The sequence below is a fragment of the Ammodytes marinus genome (genome assembly GCF_949987685.1).
Source record: "Ammodytes marinus genome assembly, chromosome: 2".
NCBI lineage: Eukaryota > Metazoa > Chordata > Actinopteri > Uranoscopiformes > Ammodytidae > Ammodytes > Ammodytes marinus.
In genome coordinates, this window is record NC_137231.1 from 10,291,570 (window position 1) to 10,313,662 (window position 22,093).

A 22,093-nucleotide genomic window follows, 5' to 3' on the forward strand; every position below is an offset into this window, starting at 1 on the left:
GGAGAGAACAATGTATGGAGTTAGTCATAGCTCTGTTGTGATTAGATCAGTGGAGGCAGATGAACTGTCTGAAACACAGTGTCATTAAGGTCAACAGAGGATTGGGTGGGGGCAATGTGAACGCAGTAAACCATGATGACGGCACACATTGCTGTCTTCTTCTCCTTATTGCATTTCTTCCCTCCATTTTACCTGCTAGATGAGATGATTATGTTGGTTTGCTCACTCCCTTCTTTTTATATTTATAGGCAGCAAACTATCTTCATGAAGAAGCGGCCAGGTACCCCCGGAAAATCCATTACCACAACCCTCCTGACCTGGCCATGGAGGCCCTTGAGGTAAACAACCTGTGGATGGGAACTCAAATAGTTTTGTGCTTTGTCACATTTTGAAAGCTTTCGCATTTAAAGAAATGTTCAACACACTTGTGTAACGTTAAATGTCTCATACCAACTTCTTTTGTTCTAGTTGCATTTCCGTCTCGGTGCCACCATCCTAAAACTACTAGAGGCTGATAAGCCTGATCTGGAACACGAGATCTTGTTCAGTTTGCTGGTTGAGGCTGCTACCGGGCCGTTTGCCAGGGGGGAAGAGAAGAGTATGCCAAGCATGCCTAGGTCCAATGAAAAGTAAGGCTTCAGAAATCATAATAACCTAGCAGGAATTATGGAAAAGCATTAAATTCTTTTGGCTTTGAGCATTCATTCTCACTGACCTTTCGGATTTATTTGCAGGGAAAAGCCCTCCTCCATGACGGATGAAGACTTTAATTGCTCTTCAGTTTGCATTGGGAACCCCACCCGCCACAGCTCCTCCCTCCCATCAGCGGCCACCCCAGGTCTGACATCCCCTCTCTACGTGGCCACGCCCTTTGACCACGATTACGCCAAACGCAAAACACAACGACGGCAGCAGTGGCAGCAACAGCGGCATGAGGAGCGGCAGGCTGATGGTACAGTCCCAGTCCTAGACACTGTCTCTGGGGTTGGGCTCTTTGCCCCTTTCTGCCCTGGGACAGGAAGCCCACTGGGGAGTGCTCAGAGTGCTTATTACCATGCTTAATGGCTTTGGTTTACAGTTACAATGGTCCCTATGCACTGGGTGATTGGGATGTGGTGAAATGGGCAATATGGCTACTGATTATTTGACTAATTTGCTTTGCTCGACAGAGCAGCAGTGTTGAAAGAAATTGTTTTGGAGATTGTGTGTTTATGTGTGTGTGTTCTGAAATACCTTCCATTTCCATTCATAGCTTTATAGCTGGTCTTTTTTTTTCTTTCCTTACTAATCATCTCGCCTCTCCTCATATTTTACAATTGTTGCATTGTTGTAATATCCCTAAGCCTGCAGCATAATGTAGACATCTTTGCAGTTTTGCAGGTTTATGTGGTTTTTCTTTTAGACTTAATCAGTTTATGTTTATTGCTACAACACCACAAAAGCTTCACTTTTTTGTCAGTGATTCTGACTGTTGCTTCACTGTGTGTTTAGTGTGTTTACTAAATCTGATAATTTGAGATTTAGTGCAATAATGTGTCATATGTACATTATGGCTTTCATTAAGGTTCATTAAGTGTGTGTGTGTGTGTGTGTGTGTGGTTGTGTGTGTGTGTGTGTGTGTGTGTGTGTGTGTGTGTGTGTGTGTTTGTGTGTGTGTGTGGTTTGTGTGTGCAATGAACATTATACAATTGACGTTTTGGATTCATGCACATTAACCAACTTTTTTTTTTTCAAACTCTTGTGTTGCAATCCTAACTGTCCTTGTTTGAATTTCAGAGAATTTTTTCAGAATTTCTGAATTGTGTCACCGAGATGTCATAATGAGCAGAAAACAGCCACATTCCTGCACATTATGTATATGGCAATGTTAAAGAGGCCTGGATTTCAATTCCAGGAAATGAAGTCCACATTTTGATTAACAGTAACTGTCTACTAGGTATTGTAAAACAGAAGCTGAAACGCTGTTGGGAGAAAAACAGTCCTGGCCTTCCTTTTAATTTGACAGAATCCGTGACATCCGTTCACCCAGCCCATGTGTCATGTTTAGCTTGACTGTGCAAATATCGCAGCCATATTGCCCATGTTGCCAGTTTTGTCACCCTTTCCAGATTCCTTCCTACCTACCTACCTACCTGCCTGCTACCTCTTTGCCTGCTTGCTTTTACCACCTGCTTTGCCATTGATATGCATGTAGATTTGATGGGGTGAATGTCTTCACGACTGGACAAAGTCGGTCCTTTATCACAAATCACTAAACTGTCTGCTGTATCACGTGGTCACTTTTTATTGGGCCTTGGTGTGGGTTTAATTTAACAGCGAGTCAAATTCCCCGGAGTTATTTCAAAATCATGTGTTTGCCAGTTCCCACTAATTGGTTATAATTTCCACTTATGGCCAATTAGTGTGAAAATGTTAAGTCAGGTTAGAATGTGGCTGGCCTAATATTGGCACTGAAGTCAGGAAATAACGCACCATGCACATTCTGGCTTGTGGGTGTCTCAGTCTTCTGTCTTGAGTCCTGTTTAAAGCACTTCAAGGTGACAAGACTGTAGGGCCTGATTCCGACATGCCTTTATCAAATCATTATCTAGGGAAATGCTTCGTATTCCTCATGTTACTGCTCTGTTGACAAATAGAAGATGGGATAAGTGTCTTAACTGCCCTGCTAAAGGCCATTGTAGGTTTTATCCATTGATCACATCACTGCTCTTTCCATTTTGTTTTAAAGTACTGGAGGGAAATATTGAAATTCACAAATTCTAAATTTTGGAAGACCATCAAAATGATATCAAAACACTTGCATTGCACATTTTGTGTGGTCTCGACGATATTTGTGTCTGAATCAGGTTCTGCATTTTCGATGGGAGTGGCATTAAATATCTGTACTCGCTAAATGATTTTTTTTTAAATATAGATGAAGATGCACCTTTTCTTGATAATATGTTAAAACCAGCTCCCCCATATCTTCAACAGCCTCACCAGAGTTTGACCATGCTTACTGCCTGCCCAGGTCTGCAATGTGGCTGGCTTCCCTGAATGGTACTACTCTTCAAACCCACCAAACTATCTTAAGAGGCTTTGTTTTTAGTCCTAAATGAAGTGCATTCTTGTAGGAAGCACTGAATTTCACAGTTGACAGTTTACACAAACCTTAATACAGTTACAAAGTAACTTTGCTGTTAACTCATGACTCTTTTGAAGAGTCCCTTGTGTGTATTCACTGAAATAGCACAAGCTTGTTGCCCTTCTGATTCTGTTATTCACAGTTCCCTGCCAGGAACCTTTTTTTGCTGAGGCTGCACAACATGGCAATTAAGAGGAATGCTGGCATTTTGGTTTTGGACCAATTACAATAACAAACCATCTCTCCTTGTATAACAATGTGCCATTAGGGATGCACTATTAAGGATTGGTGGCCCATGAACTATTTTCTTTTAAAAGTATGTATTTCCTGCCCCCCATCACATTACAACAGGGAATGTTTGGCATTTGAAAAGTCACCAACCAGCAGCTTGAAAAAGGCCGACACAGCATACTGTTAAAGTGTGCGATTAATTATTGTGTACAATTGGTTGAAATTCATACAACACAGTAATCTCGATTTGTTGACCAATTGAATCATTTTTTTGAAAAGAAGATCATAAACCCCACTTTTTAAACTGAATTATTTGTTATGCGTTTATTCATCCATTTATTTTGTTCTCGGCCCGTGCACCTGGCAGCATGACCTACAATGTTTTTTGTTTTGGCAGAGCGAAGTCAGGACAGCGAGGTGGTGATGCTCTCTGACTCCAACTCCAACACCCAGGATGCCTTCACAGACCTGGCCAGCTCACAGGACAGCACCCACAAACCTGTGTCCGGGAAGGCCAGTTCATCATCATCAGAAAACACAACGCCCGTGAAGGACGGGCCGCCTGCTTCTGAGGAGACAGGTACAGTGGACGTCTGATCTTTCCAGGCTGCGTTTACCTGTACCATTATAGCTAGACTGCTGCAAAACAAATCTGCCGTCATTGTGGAGCCTAGTCTCTGTAAAATGGTGTGTAAGCAAAGGGTATGTAAACAAAGGGGACCCACTGTTGCTACTAGCAACATGCTAATTTAAAGAGGCTAGGCTGTGTATTAACACTGGATTTTTTTTATTCAGCGCACACACAGTACAAGCAGGTAGCAGATTATGAAATGATAACCACTCATTTTGACAATAAGTATTTTGACAGGTTTTCTGCAGAATTGCTGACCTTTTTAATGAACGGAATCAAAGCAAATGACAATACACACAAGTATTTCAATGCACCAACAGCTACAGTCAGATATGGAGCCTTGTTAACATGCTCCACATAAGAAAACTTTAAAAACTGATGCAAAACACTGAATTAAACCCCTGAAGTCTTTGATCTGAATCCCACTCTTAGCATCGCATGGAGAACTTTCCGGCATCCAGACAGAAGAAAAAGTCATCCAGGAAGTAGTAGAATCGGTGGTGGTGACGCTGCCCGAGGCTTCGGCCCCAAAGGTCTCCGTGGTGGACCCCTGTGCCCCACCTCTCCCTGTCCCGGTCACCCCTCCAAAGCCAGCCCCCTCTCAGCCGCAGTCCGCTCCTCAAACCCCGGCCAGTGAGGGCAAGAGGAGGCCCGAGCCCCCCGCCGAGGTCATCGAGGTGCCCGACGCGCTGCCTGCGGAACGGGCCGACCAGAGACGGATGCTGCTGGAGATGTGCATGCACGCTCTCTTCCTCTGCCTCGGCCGCTTCCCTCAGCACTACAAGAGTCTCTACCGCCTGGCCTCTTTCTACTCCAACAGCAAGACACACCAGGTCAGTCCCACCCCCTTTTAACTGATGGCACTAGTCCATTCTCCATTGCATTTTCAAAGGCCAAGTCATCCATTAAACTTGAGCCACACACCTATAATCAGTATTCCCCCTGACGTGGTGACATTCACAGAAGGAGAGCTGGCTAAGGATTTATCTACAACTCCCATCAAAAGCCACAGTGACCTTTTTGTATTTCTTATTTTGTGGACAATTATATCAGAGCTGCGATGACTATTTTGTATAGTTTTCTTGTGTTTTCTTGTGGGTCTGTGAGCTCGGCGGTGATACACTGGTTGCTGTAACAGCCTGTGTGTTAGCTACAATGCTCTGTGGGCAGAGGTGTGCGTGGGTGGTAGCACAGTGCTCTCTCAGCCAGCTTGGCACAGGGAGGTTTGCGTTTAGCTTTACTGTGGTGGCATCCTTCTGTCAGCACTCTGCTTGTTGAACGGTTTTAACACAGCCTTTGTCCCCCCTCAATAAAGGCTTGCAAAGATTCCAGCTCTTTAACATTTTATATTTTGTAATATGCTCATTTGAGAGGGTATATACAGCATCATGGGAGCAATCGCTGGCATCAGTAGCGTCTTTTTAAATTTGCCAGAAGTCTTCTTTATCAATCTTTAATTAATATTCTTTTAAGTTATTCTTAACACTGGATTTTATTTAAAAACACACACAGTACAGACAGGGAGCAGATAGTGAGGACATATTAACTGATTTTGATAACAATCATTCTCCTCAATTGCTGACTTCACCTTTTTAAATGATGCTAACTTTTGATTGAGGCCAACACAGGTGATGAGGCTTCCCTCAGCAGCCTGGATGAAAGCAAATGCATCCTGGCATTGACTTGATGACACAGTCAATTGATGCTGTAGACACTGGTTGCTTAGCTGCCCTCACTCACAACCCAACACGTCCAGTGTTTAAAGCCTCTGTGCCCCTTTAGTTCTCAGGAATATTGCTCTGCTCACATTGACTGACCAGCTTTATCCTCACTCCAAAGATGGAGGGAGAGGGGGGCCTGTATTTTCATGCTATTGGCTACTTTGTTTGTGAAAGATAACATGAAGTGACGTTAGCCTGCTATCTTTTCAAACAGGGCTGTGGTGTAGACTCTGATTTGTGAGTCATCACACTGTGGCCAGAGGTCTGCATTTTCCTGATTGCAAACCTTTTTTATGGCAGATATTAAATACAGCATGCTCAGATACATGTTTATCACCTCTGTCAATCTACTCTGATGAAGACGCGGTATCCTCCTGGCTTTCACATTAGGAATTCTGAGGTGTTGTGTGTACTACAAAGTGTACATACACATGTATGTGTTCAATGATTTATTTATGTATCTATCTCCCACCACAGAACCTACAGTGGGCCCGAGATGTGTTGCTAGGAAGCAGTGTCCCATGGCAACAGCTGAAGCACATGCCAGCACAAGGACTTTTCTGCGAAAGAAACAAGACAAACCTGTTCAATGTAAGTCGAAGTTCATCATGCCTGCTGCATGTTTTCCTCCTCTCCATGTCGTTATGTCACCACCACACAATGCTTCATACATGTTGGAGACACCTGTCATCCCCGGATTTGTTGGCATTTCATTATAGTATTTTTGCTAACAGTACATCTGTTAGCAAATTACTCCAAAGGAAAAATGATCACCTGGGCTGAGCTAAGCTTTCTGGGTTCATTTAAAGTCATTTTCTTCTTTGTTCTACCAGTTTTGTTCTTATCTCCCTTCAGCTGCTTACCAGTGCACTAATGTTGAATAGTTTCACATGTAGTGGAGTGTTTGGAATTTATTTATTTGTTCATACAATAATGTGCCTGGCCATGAAATGCTCATTCTTGTCTTGTCTCCTACCTGCTGAAGTTAAGCTTTACATGAATGCATAACTGCACAGTGGCAGCTAATGGAGACTCCCAGAGGAAGAGCCTGTGAAGCACTGAAGTGTGTCCTCACGGTTGTGACTAATGAGCTGTATGTGTGTTTGCTGTGAGTGAATGATTGGCGTACTACGGTTAGGTGTACCCTTTCCACACATATTATTCACCTAATTGGTTGTACAAAATCAGCCTTAAATATGAATGACTACATATAGGCGCCGCTATTAATGGACTCACACGGTGGGAAATTGTTGAATTATCTGCCTCTCAAAATGACAAGGCCTCCGATGGGTTCCAGTGGAGGAGATTTCCGTTTGATCATGTCATCTGTTCTGCATGTCAGTTCATTCCCCTCTTGTCACTTGAAGCCATATTATTGACCATGTGCAAAAAAACTGTCTGACCTTATAATTTGTCTGTTGTGCTATTTGTCAAAATCTTAATTCTCTCACTTTAGTTAGATAACACGAGCCCAATGTAATAGCATGTCAGTCATCATACATCAGTCAGTTGTCAGAGCATATATTGGCGGATATTGGCGGGGCACATTATTTTGGGACATAGTTGATTGTTTAAACTGTAGAGTCAAATGCTGACTCCTGAAGCTTGTGTTAACAGACTGTATAGGCGATGTGGGCCAGGTCTGAGGTCTCTGCATCTCTCTGGCTCCCACTGGGTTCTCACACAGAGCCCCTTCTGGAGGGAAACCTGCCACCCTGGCACACCAACTGTTGGGAGCTTTGCTGTTCCACCTCAAACCAAGCCATCTCTCTCAACCAATAAACCATGTGTAGCTGAAAAACATTATACAGCCTGTATTGTCCTGTAATTGATTGATAGGAAGATAATGTTCAGCACTCTTCCTTTTTATCTAGTAGAAATGGATTTCAGCGATTCTGTCAAAATCACTTTTTGACAAAATCAGTAAATATGTGTGCTCTTAAAAAAATCCAGCGTTACTACAAAATCCAGCTTTACTATACAGCCTAGGCGTTGTATTAACACCAGATTTTCTTTTTAGCATACACAGTACAGACAGTTAGCGGATCAGGAAGACATAATCACTGATATTGACAAAAAGAGATTTTTGTAACAAGTTTCCGCCAGAATCGCTGACTCCTCCTTTTAAGGCAGCTTTTCTGCATAGATAGTATACACATTTATATATTTCTGACATGTACTGTGTACAGTACTTCAGAGAAGTCAACCTCAGTTTATGGCTGTGTTTCAGCCCAACTCTAGCCTGTACAGAAGGTCTGGAACTGCTCTATTTGGCAAACGTTCACTCACTTGGAGGCGGGTGTCTGTGAAACTTTAAAACTATTGGATCTGCCCAGTGCCACTCTGGATCAGCCAACCAATCGCATAACGTTTGGTCGTGACGTATGTCATGAGCCGGTTTCTGACGGTGCTTCTGTACTGGGAATTCGGACATTTCCGACTTCACTACATATTGTAGTCTATGGATCTACCGGTACCTGGCAACGGTAACTTGCTAGAGCCTAACGTTTAGTTATTTGGATGAGAAAGGTTGTAGGCGTCCATACTTTCCCAAGCAGATGCACTGGAACACAGACAGGTCGGAACTACCAAGTCGAACATTTCCGAGTTCCGAGTATAAAGGAACGCAGCATTCAACTGAAACTGGAGCGCGACTTCGACGTCATAGTTCTCAGCCACTCGCTCTGTTCGCTGATTGGACACTCAGAAATCTGTTCGAGCAGGATCCCACTAATACACCCCAGCCCCAGACTGACTACTGAAGGGAAAATGAAATTTGGGCGGAAGTAGGTAGGAGGGCGGAGCCAGGCTAGCCCAACTCTTCACTCACTAGTAAATATAGTGTATGAATTGCAGTCATCTGGCCAGTTACAGAAGGAGGAGCATGAGATCTGACACAAATTGACAGTGTGTCATTCACACCAAATATAGCAGCACAACACAAGGAACCTTGATGTCAAGGAGACCCGACTCTCAGATGTTTATATTTCTCAATGAGACTGTTGTTGAAAGATGAGTTCCCTAATCTAGGTCATGATGCCCTACTTCATCACGCTTTAGCTGTGTTACATTAACTGGGGCCTGCATGAAGTAACCTATATACTGCTATCTAGAAATGATCCAGATGAGTTTTTGTTGCATAATTTATTGGTGTGGTTGTCAGTATGAGTGCTTTCTAGGAGGGCCAGGCCACCAATAATGAACCAATAGCTGTTGTGTTGTGCTTACTCAATACAAAATGTAAAGGTTATTATTTGGTTGTTATTGGTTAATAATATTTCAAAGACATGGACAGACACAGGCATTGTGGCATTATTGAGACACTGACATTTGTATTGTTATATTGGTTGGTGTTGTGATGGCAGAAGTGTTCCCTCTTTTGACTGCTGACTTCTGGACTCACATTTGGCATGTATAGTTATGATCAAGTGTGTGAATGTTAAAGAGGCTTACTCCCACTAGTCTCTCCCTACCAATTCATTTCAGCTGCTAAAGCTTTCAATAATTCATTGCTCTGATTGAAGGCATATTATTGTGATGGAATGGTGTAATTCAATGATTCTAAGCCCCTGAAACAGAAGACAGAGGCTGAATATAATGATGTTGGTTGTAATGCTGCTGTAATAACAAGCCCTCTCGTTGCTTGAGATGACTGTGTAGAGTGAGGAGTCCCTATGTGTTCACTCAGGCACGCATTCCCGTTACCCCCCCCCCCCCCACACACACACACACACACACAGGCACACACACTCTCTTGCTTACATATTCTTCCACCCACTCGTACGTTCACTCTCTACGAGGCTCCAGGGAAAATGGATGTCCTTGTTGCCACATTTCAGAAAAACGCAAATCCACTGTGGCCCTGTAACTTCTCAGAGAACACATTCCCGACCGATACTGTCAGTTCCGAACGAGCATTCATGTTTGATTGGACCGCTCAAATGTAACTTTGCTTATAGGTAGGCCTCAGTGTCTTCTTGTATTAGGTTAGGATAGCCTTCTGGTTGAACTTGTGTTATTTTCCTCGCTTTGATGTATGACTCAACGCGTGTGTGTGTGTGTGTGTGTGTGTGTGTGTGTGTGTGTGTGTGTGTGTGTGTGTGTGTGTGTGTGTGTGTGTGTGTGTGTGTGTGTGTGTGTGTGTGTGTGTGTGTGTGTGTGTGTGTGTGTGTGTGTGTGTGTGTGTGTGTGTGTGTGTGTGTGTGTGTGTGTGTGTGTGTGTGTGTGTGTGTGTGTGTGTGTGTGTGTGTGTGTGTGTGTTCAGCTGTGCAATGTGGTGTAGGTGGAGCTCCACGCAGGAGAATGTTTTTTCTTCTTCTTCTTCTTTGGGGAGGAGTATTGGCTCAATGAATACATTTTGTTGAAGTTGATATTTTGATTTGCACATTGGAGGGTTAAGCACGACTGGAGTGGCAGTATGTTTTCCAGTGCCTGTCTTTAGTTAAGCTTTACATTTTTCAGCTGTTTTTTCTTTCTTCCTTTTTTTAACCTCAATCACATAAAAGGAAGCAGGAAAAAACAAGGTGTGAAAGAGAGGAAAGGAAGAAGCCCAGGGGCTACTGCTGGTGACAGAGGAAATACTGTGTGCATGTTTGTGTGTGTGTGTGTGTGTGTGTGTGTGTGTGTGTGTGTGTGTGTGTGTGTGTGTGTGTGTGTGTGTGTGTGTGTGTGTGTGTGTGTGTGTGTGTGTGTGTGTGTGTGTGTGTGTGTGTGTGTGTGTGTGTGTGTGTGTGTGTGTGTGTGTGTGTGTGTGTGTGTGTGTGTGTGTGTGTGTGTGATTGAGGGCAGTACAGTCATATCTGTGTTTTCTGCGGTGACCTGGGGCCTGACTTGAACAGACCTGCCCTTTGTTTCCACTCAAGTTTTGCGGTTCTTCTCCACTATAGGTGTGCTTTCCTTTTGATGCCTACCGCTACACTGATGTTGTGGCACTGAGTTCATTTTTCATCCAGTTTATGTTCTCATGTTCTTTTCCTGTTGCTCCGTCTTCAGGGTGATCACGCTCTACCCCTCCCCCTGGCTCTACTCCTCTCCTCTCTCTCTCTCTCTGTTTCCTCATTACTCACACTCTCTCTCTCTCTCTCACTCCTCTGTTTGTGTGCGTATTGTGTGGGTGTGCACCGATGGGCGGGAGTTTCTCCGTTTGCCTCCGATTGGCTGGCAACTGCCTACGAGGATTGGCTGTGTGCTGTGTATAGTGCGAGGGAGAGGAAAGGAAGGAGGGAGGGAGGGAGGGGGGGGGAGAACTCCAGCAGGCTGGGGTCAGGGGAGAGCGGAGGAGAAAGAGTGCGTGGGTGTTTTTGTTTTGAGATGGCAGGTTTTGAACGCGGCGGAGGAGCGAGTCAGCTTGTCTGTCAGTGGCATACTGAGCTCATAGGCCCTGACATCAGTGCTGTTTCTCCTCGCGCCAGGGTAGCTGCCGTCCTCCTCCTCTTGTGTTCCTGTTCTTGTGCCGCGTTTGGCCGTGCTTCCCTCCTCTCCTCTCCTGCGGCTCTGGCTGCCCTAGCACCCAAATGCAGCCCACCCCTTGCTCTGTGAGCGTCAGCCTCTTTCAGGGTGGAGGCTCTGCCAGGGCTGCTGCTGCTTTACCGCTAGCAGGAAACTGTCCAAAAGAATACTAACAAAGGCGCCGTGGAGTAGCTTTCTTTGGTGATGGTGAGTCGCTTGCTTTCTCTTGTTCCCGCTGACTTTTTACATCCTCGAGCACAAGTTGCGTTTGTTAAATGTGTGAGAGCAGAGTTCCTGAGTCTTTTGTTTGTCAGAGTTTGTGTCACACTTAAGTGTGCTGTTTTGAAACCGTAGGATGATACAGGACTGCAAAGGAAGACTCATTTTGTCCCCCTAGGGGTCTTAAAAAATGTACAATGTTAAGTTGTAGTTGGGCTTGTAAAACTGGAATTGTTACCAGAAAGCTGCACAAGTGACTTCTGTCTATCACAAGTTACATGGACACTCGGTTTGTGCAACCTCCCTGCTGTTTTTAAGTTATTAGAAGCATTAGTCATATTCTGGGCCGGTGCCTCTCCCTATCACTGATGGCATGTTATTAAGACATGAGTCACAGAAGTAGATAAGACAGCAGGTTGAGGGTTTCCCTCCAAAGGTTTCTCTGCAGACAGCCAGCCTTTGTTTTGGCTCATGTATTATTACACAAGGAAGTGGAGGGACAATCCGTTCTCTTAGTCCTTGCTCTTCATCCTCTTTTTTTGCCTTTTTTTTTATCAGTGACTTACTTATTCACTTGAACGGTCTGAAGAGATGTTCAGATTGTGATCCGATTCCATGTGTACCAAAGCATTCTGCCGTCATATATTAATCCCTTGTTCATCCCTTGTTTATTGTTAATCTTAATCAGATTTTTCTTTTGCGTGATGTATTGGCCACATCTGTGCTAAAGCTGTCGCTCCAGATATCAAGCAGGGGTCATATTTTCCCTCTCAAAAAAAAAAGAGGTGCTTAAAAAAAATCACTGGAGTTAAAGTCTTACAAATCTGCTTTAGCTGTTGTGCTACAGCATAATCTGTGTAAAGCCATGGCTCTGCTCTCCCTAAACAGATTTGCTGGGGTTGGATGGCTCTCTGATGAAGGACAACTCTCCTCCATTAGAGATGTTTTTCTGAAGGAGAGGAGCCCACCCCCTCATCATACTTGTCTAACTCCTGTTGGAGGCGTTTGGTTATCTGTGTATTGAAAGGTTAAAACCTTTGCAAGCCCTATGATGTCATGTAATAATAATAATAATAATAATAATAATAATAATAATAATAATAATAATAATAATAATAATAATAATAATAATAATAATAATAATACATCTTCTCACTTTAACACAGGCACTGGAGCCATATGTTTGAAGTCTTTGGTTTTTCAACCAGATTTGAATAACGATCATTCTTATTGAAATAATTAATAAACAGTGTAAACTGGATTTTCATTACATTTATTTTAACAGATGCCTCTAAACAAAAATGTAGAAACCCCTGCAAAACTATTAATGCAAAAAATGTCCCTGCTTTTACGATTGTTTTAAAGAAAGGCTTGGAATTAAACGCAGAGTGGGATGGGATGAGTTTCTGTATTATATTTTAAATGGCCATATTGGACTGTTTCTCGGTGAGCAGTGAGCTATTATTTGGTCCTCAGGAATGTGATTTGTTTTGATAGGTTTTCATTTGCCTCTCTTTACCTGCTTTGTTCCTCTCTCCAGTGGCTTTGAAAATGTCATCAGACAATCTGGAGCTTTGTGTGAGGAGGAGCCACGCTCCCCTGCTGCCTTCAGCAAGCCGATAGAGCCGTCTCATTTGTTTTCCCTCCATCCTGATATGGTCATCTTTCTTTGTTCCGTCTCACACACATTGTCTGAGGGCCAGAAGCCACACTCTGTGCCATGTGCTTCATGACTGTACACACACACTACACAGCCTAGGCCTACCATCTGCACTCCCATCAGAAGCTTGGGAGTGCAGAACTTTGCCTAGCTTCACCTGCTGAGAGGACATGTGCTCACCGAAATGGTGGACTCTTCCGTCAAAAATCAGGCTTTCTGTAAAGGAGGACTGTGTTTGTTGGCAGTCAGTCCGCTGGTCTGTTGCATTGCCTAGATAGAGCTGAGCACTAATGAGGCTGCCTATCATGTGTGTCCAGAGAGAAATCCCTCTCCACCTACATGGCCAAGATCTCTCCTCCAGCCTTTCCATCCCCTCATTAGGCCTTCTGTTCTTTGAATGCCATGTTTCTAACCACCATTAAATCCTCTTGCTTTTCCTCCTCTTGCTGTGCTTTTCACTTTTTCCATGTCTCGCCGTTAATTGTTTCAGTGTGCCTTTAGAAAATCTGGAGTAGCAGCCGAGAGCGCTCGTAAAAAACATAAGCTTTCAGAATTTTACAAATCAATACAAATGTTGCCTGGTCAAATGTGACCCCACTTACATGACGGCAGCTCCTCCATTACACCGTTTGGCATCCTTGCCCAATATTTTGTAATGTTTTGTGAGTGAGCCATGTTTTGAAATCCATTTCCTGCTTAAGTGAAAGTCAAGGCCATAGCAACAGGTCTTTCTGTGCCATGTTCCTCTGGTGGTTTATTGAAAACATAGTATTTTCATTGTTCATTGTTTTTTCACAGTGAACTTACCTCGTTCTTTTCCCCCTCCAGGGCATCTGGCGTATCCCAGTAGATGAGATTGATCGCCCGGGAAGTTTTGCATCTCATATGAACCGATCCATTGTCCTCTTGCTGGAGGTGCTGTCTCAGCTTAAGGATCACGATACTCTGCTGAAGGTCTCTTTCATGTTGCAGAGAACCCCTGACCAGGGAAAGTAAGGACCTACTTATTGCATGACACTGTTGTTTACTCCACGTCATTGATCTCTAAAGTATACATAAAGGTTGAATGAATGAATGTCTCTGTACTGTGTACTCCATTTGTTCCATGACACCTCTCTTTTCTCACTTCTTTCTGCTTCATCCAGGAAGTATTTACGGGATGTTGATCGCCAGGTTTTGGCCAAGAGAGCATTTTTCCTAACTGTGAAAGTCCTGGAGGACAATCTGAACAGTCTCTCAGGGGTGAGGAAGCACAAATCCCTACGCAAACACTCAAGAGCTTAGAGAGCCCGCTCAGTGTTTTTAGACATCTGGCATGCTGCAACCCACTTTGGTCTTTTGACAGGGTTCTGTTCTCTTTCAGGTGTCGGAGCAGCTTCCCAAAGCGCCTGCACCCTCCATGGGGGAGATGACCACGACGGACGCCGCATCCAACCGGCCCAGTTCAGAGGACGGCAAACATGCACTGCCTAACAACAAGCCTGTGCTCACAGAGGGAGCCTGTTCCACTGATGCAGGGCCCCGGGAAGCCTCACAGGCACAAGTCAACCCACCACCGCCATCCATAGATAAAGGGAGTAATGTACAGGAGATCTACCCTGGCCAGGTGGAGACTGCTGGGAGTGAGGGTCCCAAAGCAGGGCCAGAGGAGCCCATGGACCTGGACACTAGCAACTGGAGAAGGCCCTCCACCACCGCCACAGATTATCAGGGCAACCTAACGGAAGCTGAGACCTCCCTTAGTGTTGTGGAACCCCAGCAGAAAGTGACTGACAGCGGCCGGACACCTGATCTGTCTCTAGAGGAGCTCAGTATCAGTAACAGGCAGCAGCAGCTACAAGCCATGGCACCCAAGGTCACCGTGGCAGGCAGTGGGGCAGATCAGGGGTCGTCACTACTGCGCAGGCCAAGCAGGAAAAGGAAACTTATCGAGGATGTGGAGTCTGGGAAAACGTTACTGCTGGATGCCTACAGGGTGTGGCAGCAAGGCCAGAAGGTCATGACCTACGACCTAGGACGCATTGAGAAGATCATGTCAGAGACTTATATGCTCATGAAGCAGGTAAAGCTCTTCAGGAATGCACCACACCAGCTACCTCTGCGGTGCAAACACGGATAACATCATTGTTGCTGATTATGCACTGCTAAAAAAATAATATATATTCATAATTTTTTTTGCAAACTCATGCATACTTTCTACAAGCCCTCTTAAAATAAACGTGGCTCCGGAAACCCCTCTCATCACTGAATTAGTAGCACAACCCCCTCTGTAGAATAGGGACTTTCCCTCTTTCAGTTTTCGAACACTGCGACAATTCAGCTCATAAAGTGTGGTTGTGTTTTTACTCTCACTAACCCAAATTCAACCTCTGTGACTTTGGTCTTTCTGATGTTACTACTGAAACTGGTTGTTGAATCTTAAAGTACCTCTGCGGGGTATTTAGAAGATGAATTGGGATTTCTTTTTTTTCTTTTTTTTTTTTACATTATGTTACAAGAAGACTGTTGTTGATCAGTCATTGTTGAATTTTTTTTCTGTCAAATAGATGCATCTCGTTACTACTATACCACCATTTTTAGATTGTAGGGATTGGCCCTGAGGTTTTGAATGCAAGTGCTGAATCATTTTTTTGGGATCAATGTTAGCCAGACCCTGCTTACATCCAAACACTGTTGAATGGTGGAAGACTTTTCTAATGGCTGTATTACTGCTGCCAAAAACATAGAAATGTGAAGTGCCATCGCAGAGGAAAAAGTCTGTAAATTGATTTTTACACTACAGATTACTTATTAATAATTATTTACATTTTGAGTAATGTATGACTACCCATAGTTCCAAGTAGAAGCAGGGAAAAGGGCTCTTGTCTGTATAAAACAATGCCTTTTATGTGGGATCTGTGAATCATGACGTTAACCTTCTCCTGCATTGGAATTGTCAAATAATCCTGAAGTCAATTTGTTCTAGAGCAAATGTTCCTCAGTTGTTAAAGGTTAGTCCAACAACTTCAGTGCTTTCTGTGGCATTAATGATGTAGCAGCAGTCCACATCAGCTTGTATAGCCATATTGAGCTGAAGATCAATGCTGGCCCTACACAAGTTGCCATGTCATTGGCTGTGTGCTGTAGCTGGAGTCAGGGGTCAGTGGGCGAGTGACAGCTGAAGGGTAGTAATGGGAGGAGATGGGCCATTTTCAGTAGCTTTTAGTTCTTTGCTTTTCAAGGTGCATGGATTTTAAGACTGCAAAGAGACACGCCCATAAGAGAGAGAAAAGCCTGAACCAGCCACGACACGTTTCCTGTCACAGAAAGAGTTATGCAATTATTATGCCAGGACAATGCGCCAAAAGCTTCTTCTGATTGTGCAGCTACTTGCACAAACTGCAGACGCTTTGTGGTTTTATAGTCAGCTGCATTGCACAGCTGTATGTAGCAACAGACACGACATGTTCCTTGCATCGTTTTCCCTCTTGGTAATGTGTGTGGTTGCCTTACCTCTGCATAGTTCTTTCTTTCAGGTCACCCGTAAGGGGGGGAGTCAGTGATTCTGGAGAATGCTTTTTGTCGAATTTTTTTTTTTTGTCAAAATCAGTGAATATCTCCTGTACGTACTGTGTGAGCTGAAAAAAAAATCAATTTTTAATAATACACAGCCCCTAGGGTCGGTAAACTGGTATGTATACACAAGGGGGCAACTGTAGCTAGCAACATGCCAGTCTACAGAGCATAGGCTGTTTATAAACACTGGATTTCTTTTCAGCGTTCACACACAGTACTTAAAGGTAGCAGATCTTGAGGATATATTCTCTGATTTTGACAAAAAAAAAAATTTGACAATAAGCTATTTTGTCTACAAACATTCTCCAGAATTGCTGACTCCACCTTGAAGTAGGTACATTTGAGAAGTGTCTCCTAATGCTGTGTTGTACACAGAGAGCATCAGAATACAGTGCATGTCCTGTTACATCAAGTCAATGGTTTTGTAGATATGATCGAGATGATGTCTTGTTGAAATCGGTTCATTGTTATAATATCTATAATAATTATGGGATATCGTTAAATCATTACTGGCAGCTGTATGTGCTTTGACAGGAAAAGCGGGGGGTGGGGGGAGGCTGTCCTTTTGTGATGCACTGATGCTTGACTCAGCCCATTTAACAATTGGCATCATTTGAAAAAGTAGAATGAGGCTGCTGTGAAAATCCCTCCCTTTGGGGCTGCCTGAACCGCTGCATACAACAGGCTGCTGGAGGCCACAGAACAGCTGTGTGAACAAGATTACTGCTAAGTGTGCGGTGTTGGGCTGGAGCTAAGCTACTCCCACACATTTATCCATCCGGCTACACTGGGCCTTAATGTCTGAGCCTTTCTTCACTGCTGCTATGATCAGAGGCAGGAGATCAGAAGAAATCCCGCTGGCTCTGATACAGATTCAGGAGATTCTGTTGTTTGGTTTGGCATTAGTTGTGAGACAAAAAAAAGTCAGTCATTAACATGTTATGCACGCAACACCAACGGACAGGTCACCTCAGAAATATATGATGAATTGGCCCGTATTAGCATCGTACACACTGCTCCAGTGTTGCATAAGGGAGATTTTCTTAAATAGAAAGAGATATGTGAAATGTTTTGACACTTTAGTAGTAATATAACTATGATGATATAATGCTCTTCCCACAATGACCTTTTCTTGCCCCTTCTTCTTCTCCCGTATCAGGTTGACGAGGATGTAGCGCTGGACCAAGCGGTCAAGTTCTGCCAGATACAGTTGGCCACTTCTGCCCAAAGACAGGTAAAACACTGTGTGACCTTCTGTGGCATGTCTTGCCTCTTATCTCTCTCTCTCCTTGTGTTTCCTCTCTGCCTCCAAAACTAACTCCAGTAAAAGCCACCCAACAAAATAACAAACAAACAAAAACCCTCTCCCTGCTCATCTGCCATCTTTCTGCCACCTCTGCAATTTCTCTCCCCCGGTGATTCACAGCTCGTACTGCAGCGACAGAGCAGAGTTCTGTTTAATCCCTTATGTTATCCAGGTTGATGGCAGAATACTCCTTTTTTTCACACTTGTGTAATGGGATCAGGCTTGTATAGTAAGCTTTCTTGTAAGCTCCAATGATTTAAGGCTATACTCAAAATCAAACAGCAGCCATGTTTAAGTGTTTAGGGGAACCCTTTTTTTTACAAAGCCTTTAAACTAATGTTAAAAGAAAAATATTAATTCATGAAATTATCGGAATGTTTTTGGCTCCAGCAAGTAAAGGTTTAACACAGCAGATTCAAAGGTGGCCTATTATGTAAAGTGCGCTTTTTAATTATAATTTTTTTCCAACATATGGGTATGGAATATGGGTCCCTGGTGTGACTATAGACTCCCAAAGAATGAGCTAAAATAACACTCTCTATTTTTTCTCCTCCACCTTTCTGCAAACCTGTGTTCAAAAACCCTAGTTGGGGCTTAAATAGGCAGGCTCTGAGACGGAGCGTTTCATACAGAGGCCGAAAAGAGGAGATTCAGCAATGGCACTGTGAGAAATATAAAGGGTTGTTTAGACACTATGGAAACAGTTTATAGAAGAAAACCCCAAGTGACAATGTCGAACCTGAAAATGAACATAATATGTAACCTGTGCTCCACTGATAAGTAACTGGGTAATTCCCTGACTTATTTAAGTCTCTTCTGCTCCAGCCTGCCAAGACTAAATATGTCCTAAAGCGTGGTGTGAAAGCTCCATTTTCCTCTCAGTTGTTGCCAAACTTGTCATCAGTTTCAACTGAGCAGTGGAATGCACGTTGCTCATTTGCCAAGGCCGTGCGCTTATGATTCACAAGGGCGAAATGACACAAGTAGCTAAAGGCATTAAATGACTTTGTCTCAATTGCAGTAGATCTAATGGGTTCCGCTCAACCAACTATTAACTCAGCATCGTCCCCCAGCGCTCACATTCCTCATGCAGTCATAAGTGGCTGTGCCTCATCCTGTGTGGGTGACTCCCTCTTCCTCACATCCCTCCTCCAGCCTACACAGTCAGCCAGGGTCCTGTTGTCACGGTGATGTTCCCCCAACCTCACCACGAGGAACTCTGAGCAAAACACATCTCGCTTTTCGACAAGTGCACTGATTCTATTATCTTATTTTTCTGCATGAACCTTTTTTTTGTTGTTGTCTTTGTTTGTATTGAACATTAGACAAACGACTGCAAAAACACACAACGTACAGAGGATGTTCCATATGATCGCTAGAGTGACAGAAGTGTCTAATAAAACCTGCTTTGTCCATTATAGTTTGATGCACAAAAATAAAATAATATCAGTTAAGATTGCAACATATCAACTTCAAACTCATCGACATCCAAAACTAAAATCACTTGATTTCATTTCATTGTGACAATTTTTTGGTGTCATTTTTGATCCAAAATCTCAGATATGGAGTCTTAACCAGACACATTGCAGTGGCCTGGCGACACATAACCATGACTGCTGTTTTGATCACCAGGTAAACACGGCACCATTGTTGACCTGTTACATGTTCCGATAATTAGCCTGGATGTGGGGGCTTGTGTTGGCTCTCTCCTGTGATGCTAATAAGCCTGGATGCTGCTGCACACTGGCTCCTTCTGCAGTGTAATCTACCTGCTGTTTATGTGTAATCATTGTGCTACCACCAGCTTGTGTCGTGATTTGCACTTGGTTGCATTTGTATGTAGTGGTAAATGTGAGTACGCACCTTTTCTGGAGCACATTCTTGCCTGCCTCTTCCAGATTCACACATTTCCTTCAAGCCCCCACAAGTGCAGAACACGATCTGCCCTTATACAGTGCTGAGTGGGGAAATGAGCTGTTATCTGATTCATGACATATCGGGAGGAGAGCGTCTTCGGGCCCCATGACCTATGGTCCTTGTTATTGTGATATATTTTAATAATCTTTTAGTTTTTTTTCTCTTCTCTGCTTGGGGAGATGCAGTCGTGTTTTGAGAGACTTGGATATAGGCACTTTACTAAGACACTCCAGTCTCACCGTCTGTATATAAGGAGACTTGGAAAGAATGTTGAGGGGTTTAAAGTCATCAAAAAATACGGCCATGTGCTTCAAAGGAGCTCTGGTGTCAGTCCCATTTGGGCAGGCAATTTGATTAAAATGTTCGGTTGGCCGCTCTTTTCAATTGTGTTGGAAAGATGACCAAACCTGTCGACCACATCGTCTACAGCTGGCACTAATCTGATTTAAAGCCCAATCTCAGTAATTGCAAAAAGAACCATCTTTCAATCCAGATAGTGGGACTTGGGTTGGGGTTGCCAGCAGCCCACTCTTACCACACAGCAGACACTCGAGGAGCCTACACACTGGCTGCGTGCTATTCTATGTGCTGCAATTTTCTCAGGTCGTGTTATTCCACTGCACACGGTCCAGCTGACTTATGGTGTCTTTGTTTGGCTAATGTTTAATTCATGAGCTATGAATCACCAGAGCCGGTGCATGCTTGAAGCTGCTGTGCTGCTGAGCTTGAAGGGTCTGATGCTGCCTAAGCTTCTGGATGGCTACTCTACTGTTTGTTTTGCGTGTGCTCTGCTTGTGTGAATCCCGTGGGGAGCATCCTCATACACACTGCTCCGATTCAGAGCACGATTTGATTTCTACTCCCAGCAGAGAGCCCGAGAAAAATGGTCCCAGAGCGTAGTTATTGCCAAATGACCCTGTGCTAACATACTGTATCTGCCAGAGCCTGCTCGTCATAAACGGAAGTGTAACGTGGCCCTGAATGTTGCCTCTAGGCTTTGGAAAACTGTAATACCTTTTTAATAACCAAATTTACAAAGGAGCACTCTCTATGACAAATCTGAAGTCATATTTACTTTTTTAATATGCTTTCATAAATAATTTAGTACTATATTGTGTATTCCACTGGATATCAACTTAATTATTTCCTCATCTTGTTCAATTGTGCTACAGTTGATACATTAGGAATGAAGGGCTGGACTTAACAGGCGTATAAAAGGCTGGCCTCTCATCCAACTTTTTCATCCATTTTGAAATTGAAAACTAGAGAAGGTTCATTTCTTTTAACTGTGCTCCTTCCTCTGCGTTGCCATGACAGCGGCTGTGTGAGCAGGGCGGCTTGTCACCGGTTGTTTGTGCAGCTCTTGTTTATAAGTGGTCCTCAAAAAGGAAAAGCGTGGCTCAGGGATGCAGTGTGGTGTACAGCTGTGCTCCTGTTGCCAGCACCCAACACTGTCCAGCACACGAGTAGTACGCCTCTGAGCCCCCGGGGGACAACTTCGCTACTCCGTAATGGATTTCATTACTTACTAGCCAAGACTAATATTTCTCCATGTGCGTAGTCAGAAAAGTACTGCGGCTCACTCACTCTGCTTTCTCCGACACTGAGATTCTGTGTCTGGATTCAGACTCGATGGGAGAGGATTTACAGTCGTCAGAATCGTACCTGAGCAGAGGAAAGGTTAGCACTCCAGATGGATCTCAAAGGTCGGTCACACCTACTCACTGACGCTGCTCTTTTTCTTTTTCTTCTTCTTCTCCTTTCTCCAACAGACTGCCGGCGATACCCCGACTACACCCAAGTACACCAAGGACCTCTTCTTCCCCGCGTCCATGCCGACCCCTGTCCTGCTCAGCCACACGGTCTGCCACCCGCTGTCCACCCCGGAGGGCCAAGCCAAGGTGCTGTACGAGCCCCTGAGCAAGCTGTCCAGACCTCAAGCCCCGGGCTTCAACGAGCAGCACAGGAGAGCGGTTACCCACCCAGCTGCAGCCATGGCCTTCCTACCACATACAGGTACAGTGGCCTCCACTCCAACGCATCTCACCACTCTATGTTTTAAAGCCTCTGGGAAAATTCTGATTGAAAATAAATGTTCATAAATATTATACCATTTTGTTTTTTACAAAATCGGTCTAGACAGTTTGACAGGACAGTGTGGGTGTCAAGTATCAAGCGGTATCCATGGCAACAGTCATTGTTTTTAAAGAACCTTCTGGCAGGGAACTGCCGTGATTGGTTCAAAATACTTATTGGGCAATAAGAACATAGGACATAGCCT

The 22,093-nt window shown here is 44.0% G+C and overlaps 1 protein-coding gene across 4 annotated transcripts in view; it reads left to right on the forward strand.

Annotated features, from left to right (window-relative positions):
- The window catches only part of cabin1 (calcineurin binding protein 1), a 41,469-nt gene that overhangs the window by 14,306 nt on the left and 5,070 nt on the right, over window positions 1–22,093 (forward strand). The window contains exons 25-37 of one of the 4 annotated variants that reach the window (XM_080040387.1): window positions 249–338; window positions 469–629; window positions 735–952; window positions 2,974–3,039; window positions 3,753–3,935; window positions 4,419–4,819; window positions 6,185–6,298; window positions 13,863–14,026; window positions 14,180–14,276; window positions 14,398–15,096; window positions 17,749–17,823; window positions 19,456–19,527; window positions 21,585–21,828. In XM_080040387.1, the coding sequence (XP_079896513.1) occupies window positions 249–338; window positions 469–629; window positions 735–952; window positions 2,974–3,039; window positions 3,753–3,935; window positions 4,419–4,819; window positions 6,185–6,298; window positions 13,863–14,026; window positions 14,180–14,276; window positions 14,398–15,096; window positions 17,749–17,823; window positions 19,456–19,527; window positions 21,585–21,828 (2,584 nt within the window). The remainder of the gene's footprint in view (window positions 1–248; window positions 339–468; window positions 630–734; window positions 953–2,973; window positions 3,040–3,752; window positions 3,936–4,418; window positions 4,820–6,184; window positions 6,299–13,862; window positions 14,027–14,179; window positions 14,277–14,397; window positions 15,097–17,748; window positions 17,824–19,455; window positions 19,528–21,584; window positions 21,829–22,093) is intronic. The other 3 variants (XM_080040389.1, XM_080040388.1, XM_080040390.1) reach the window with 3 other exon arrangements.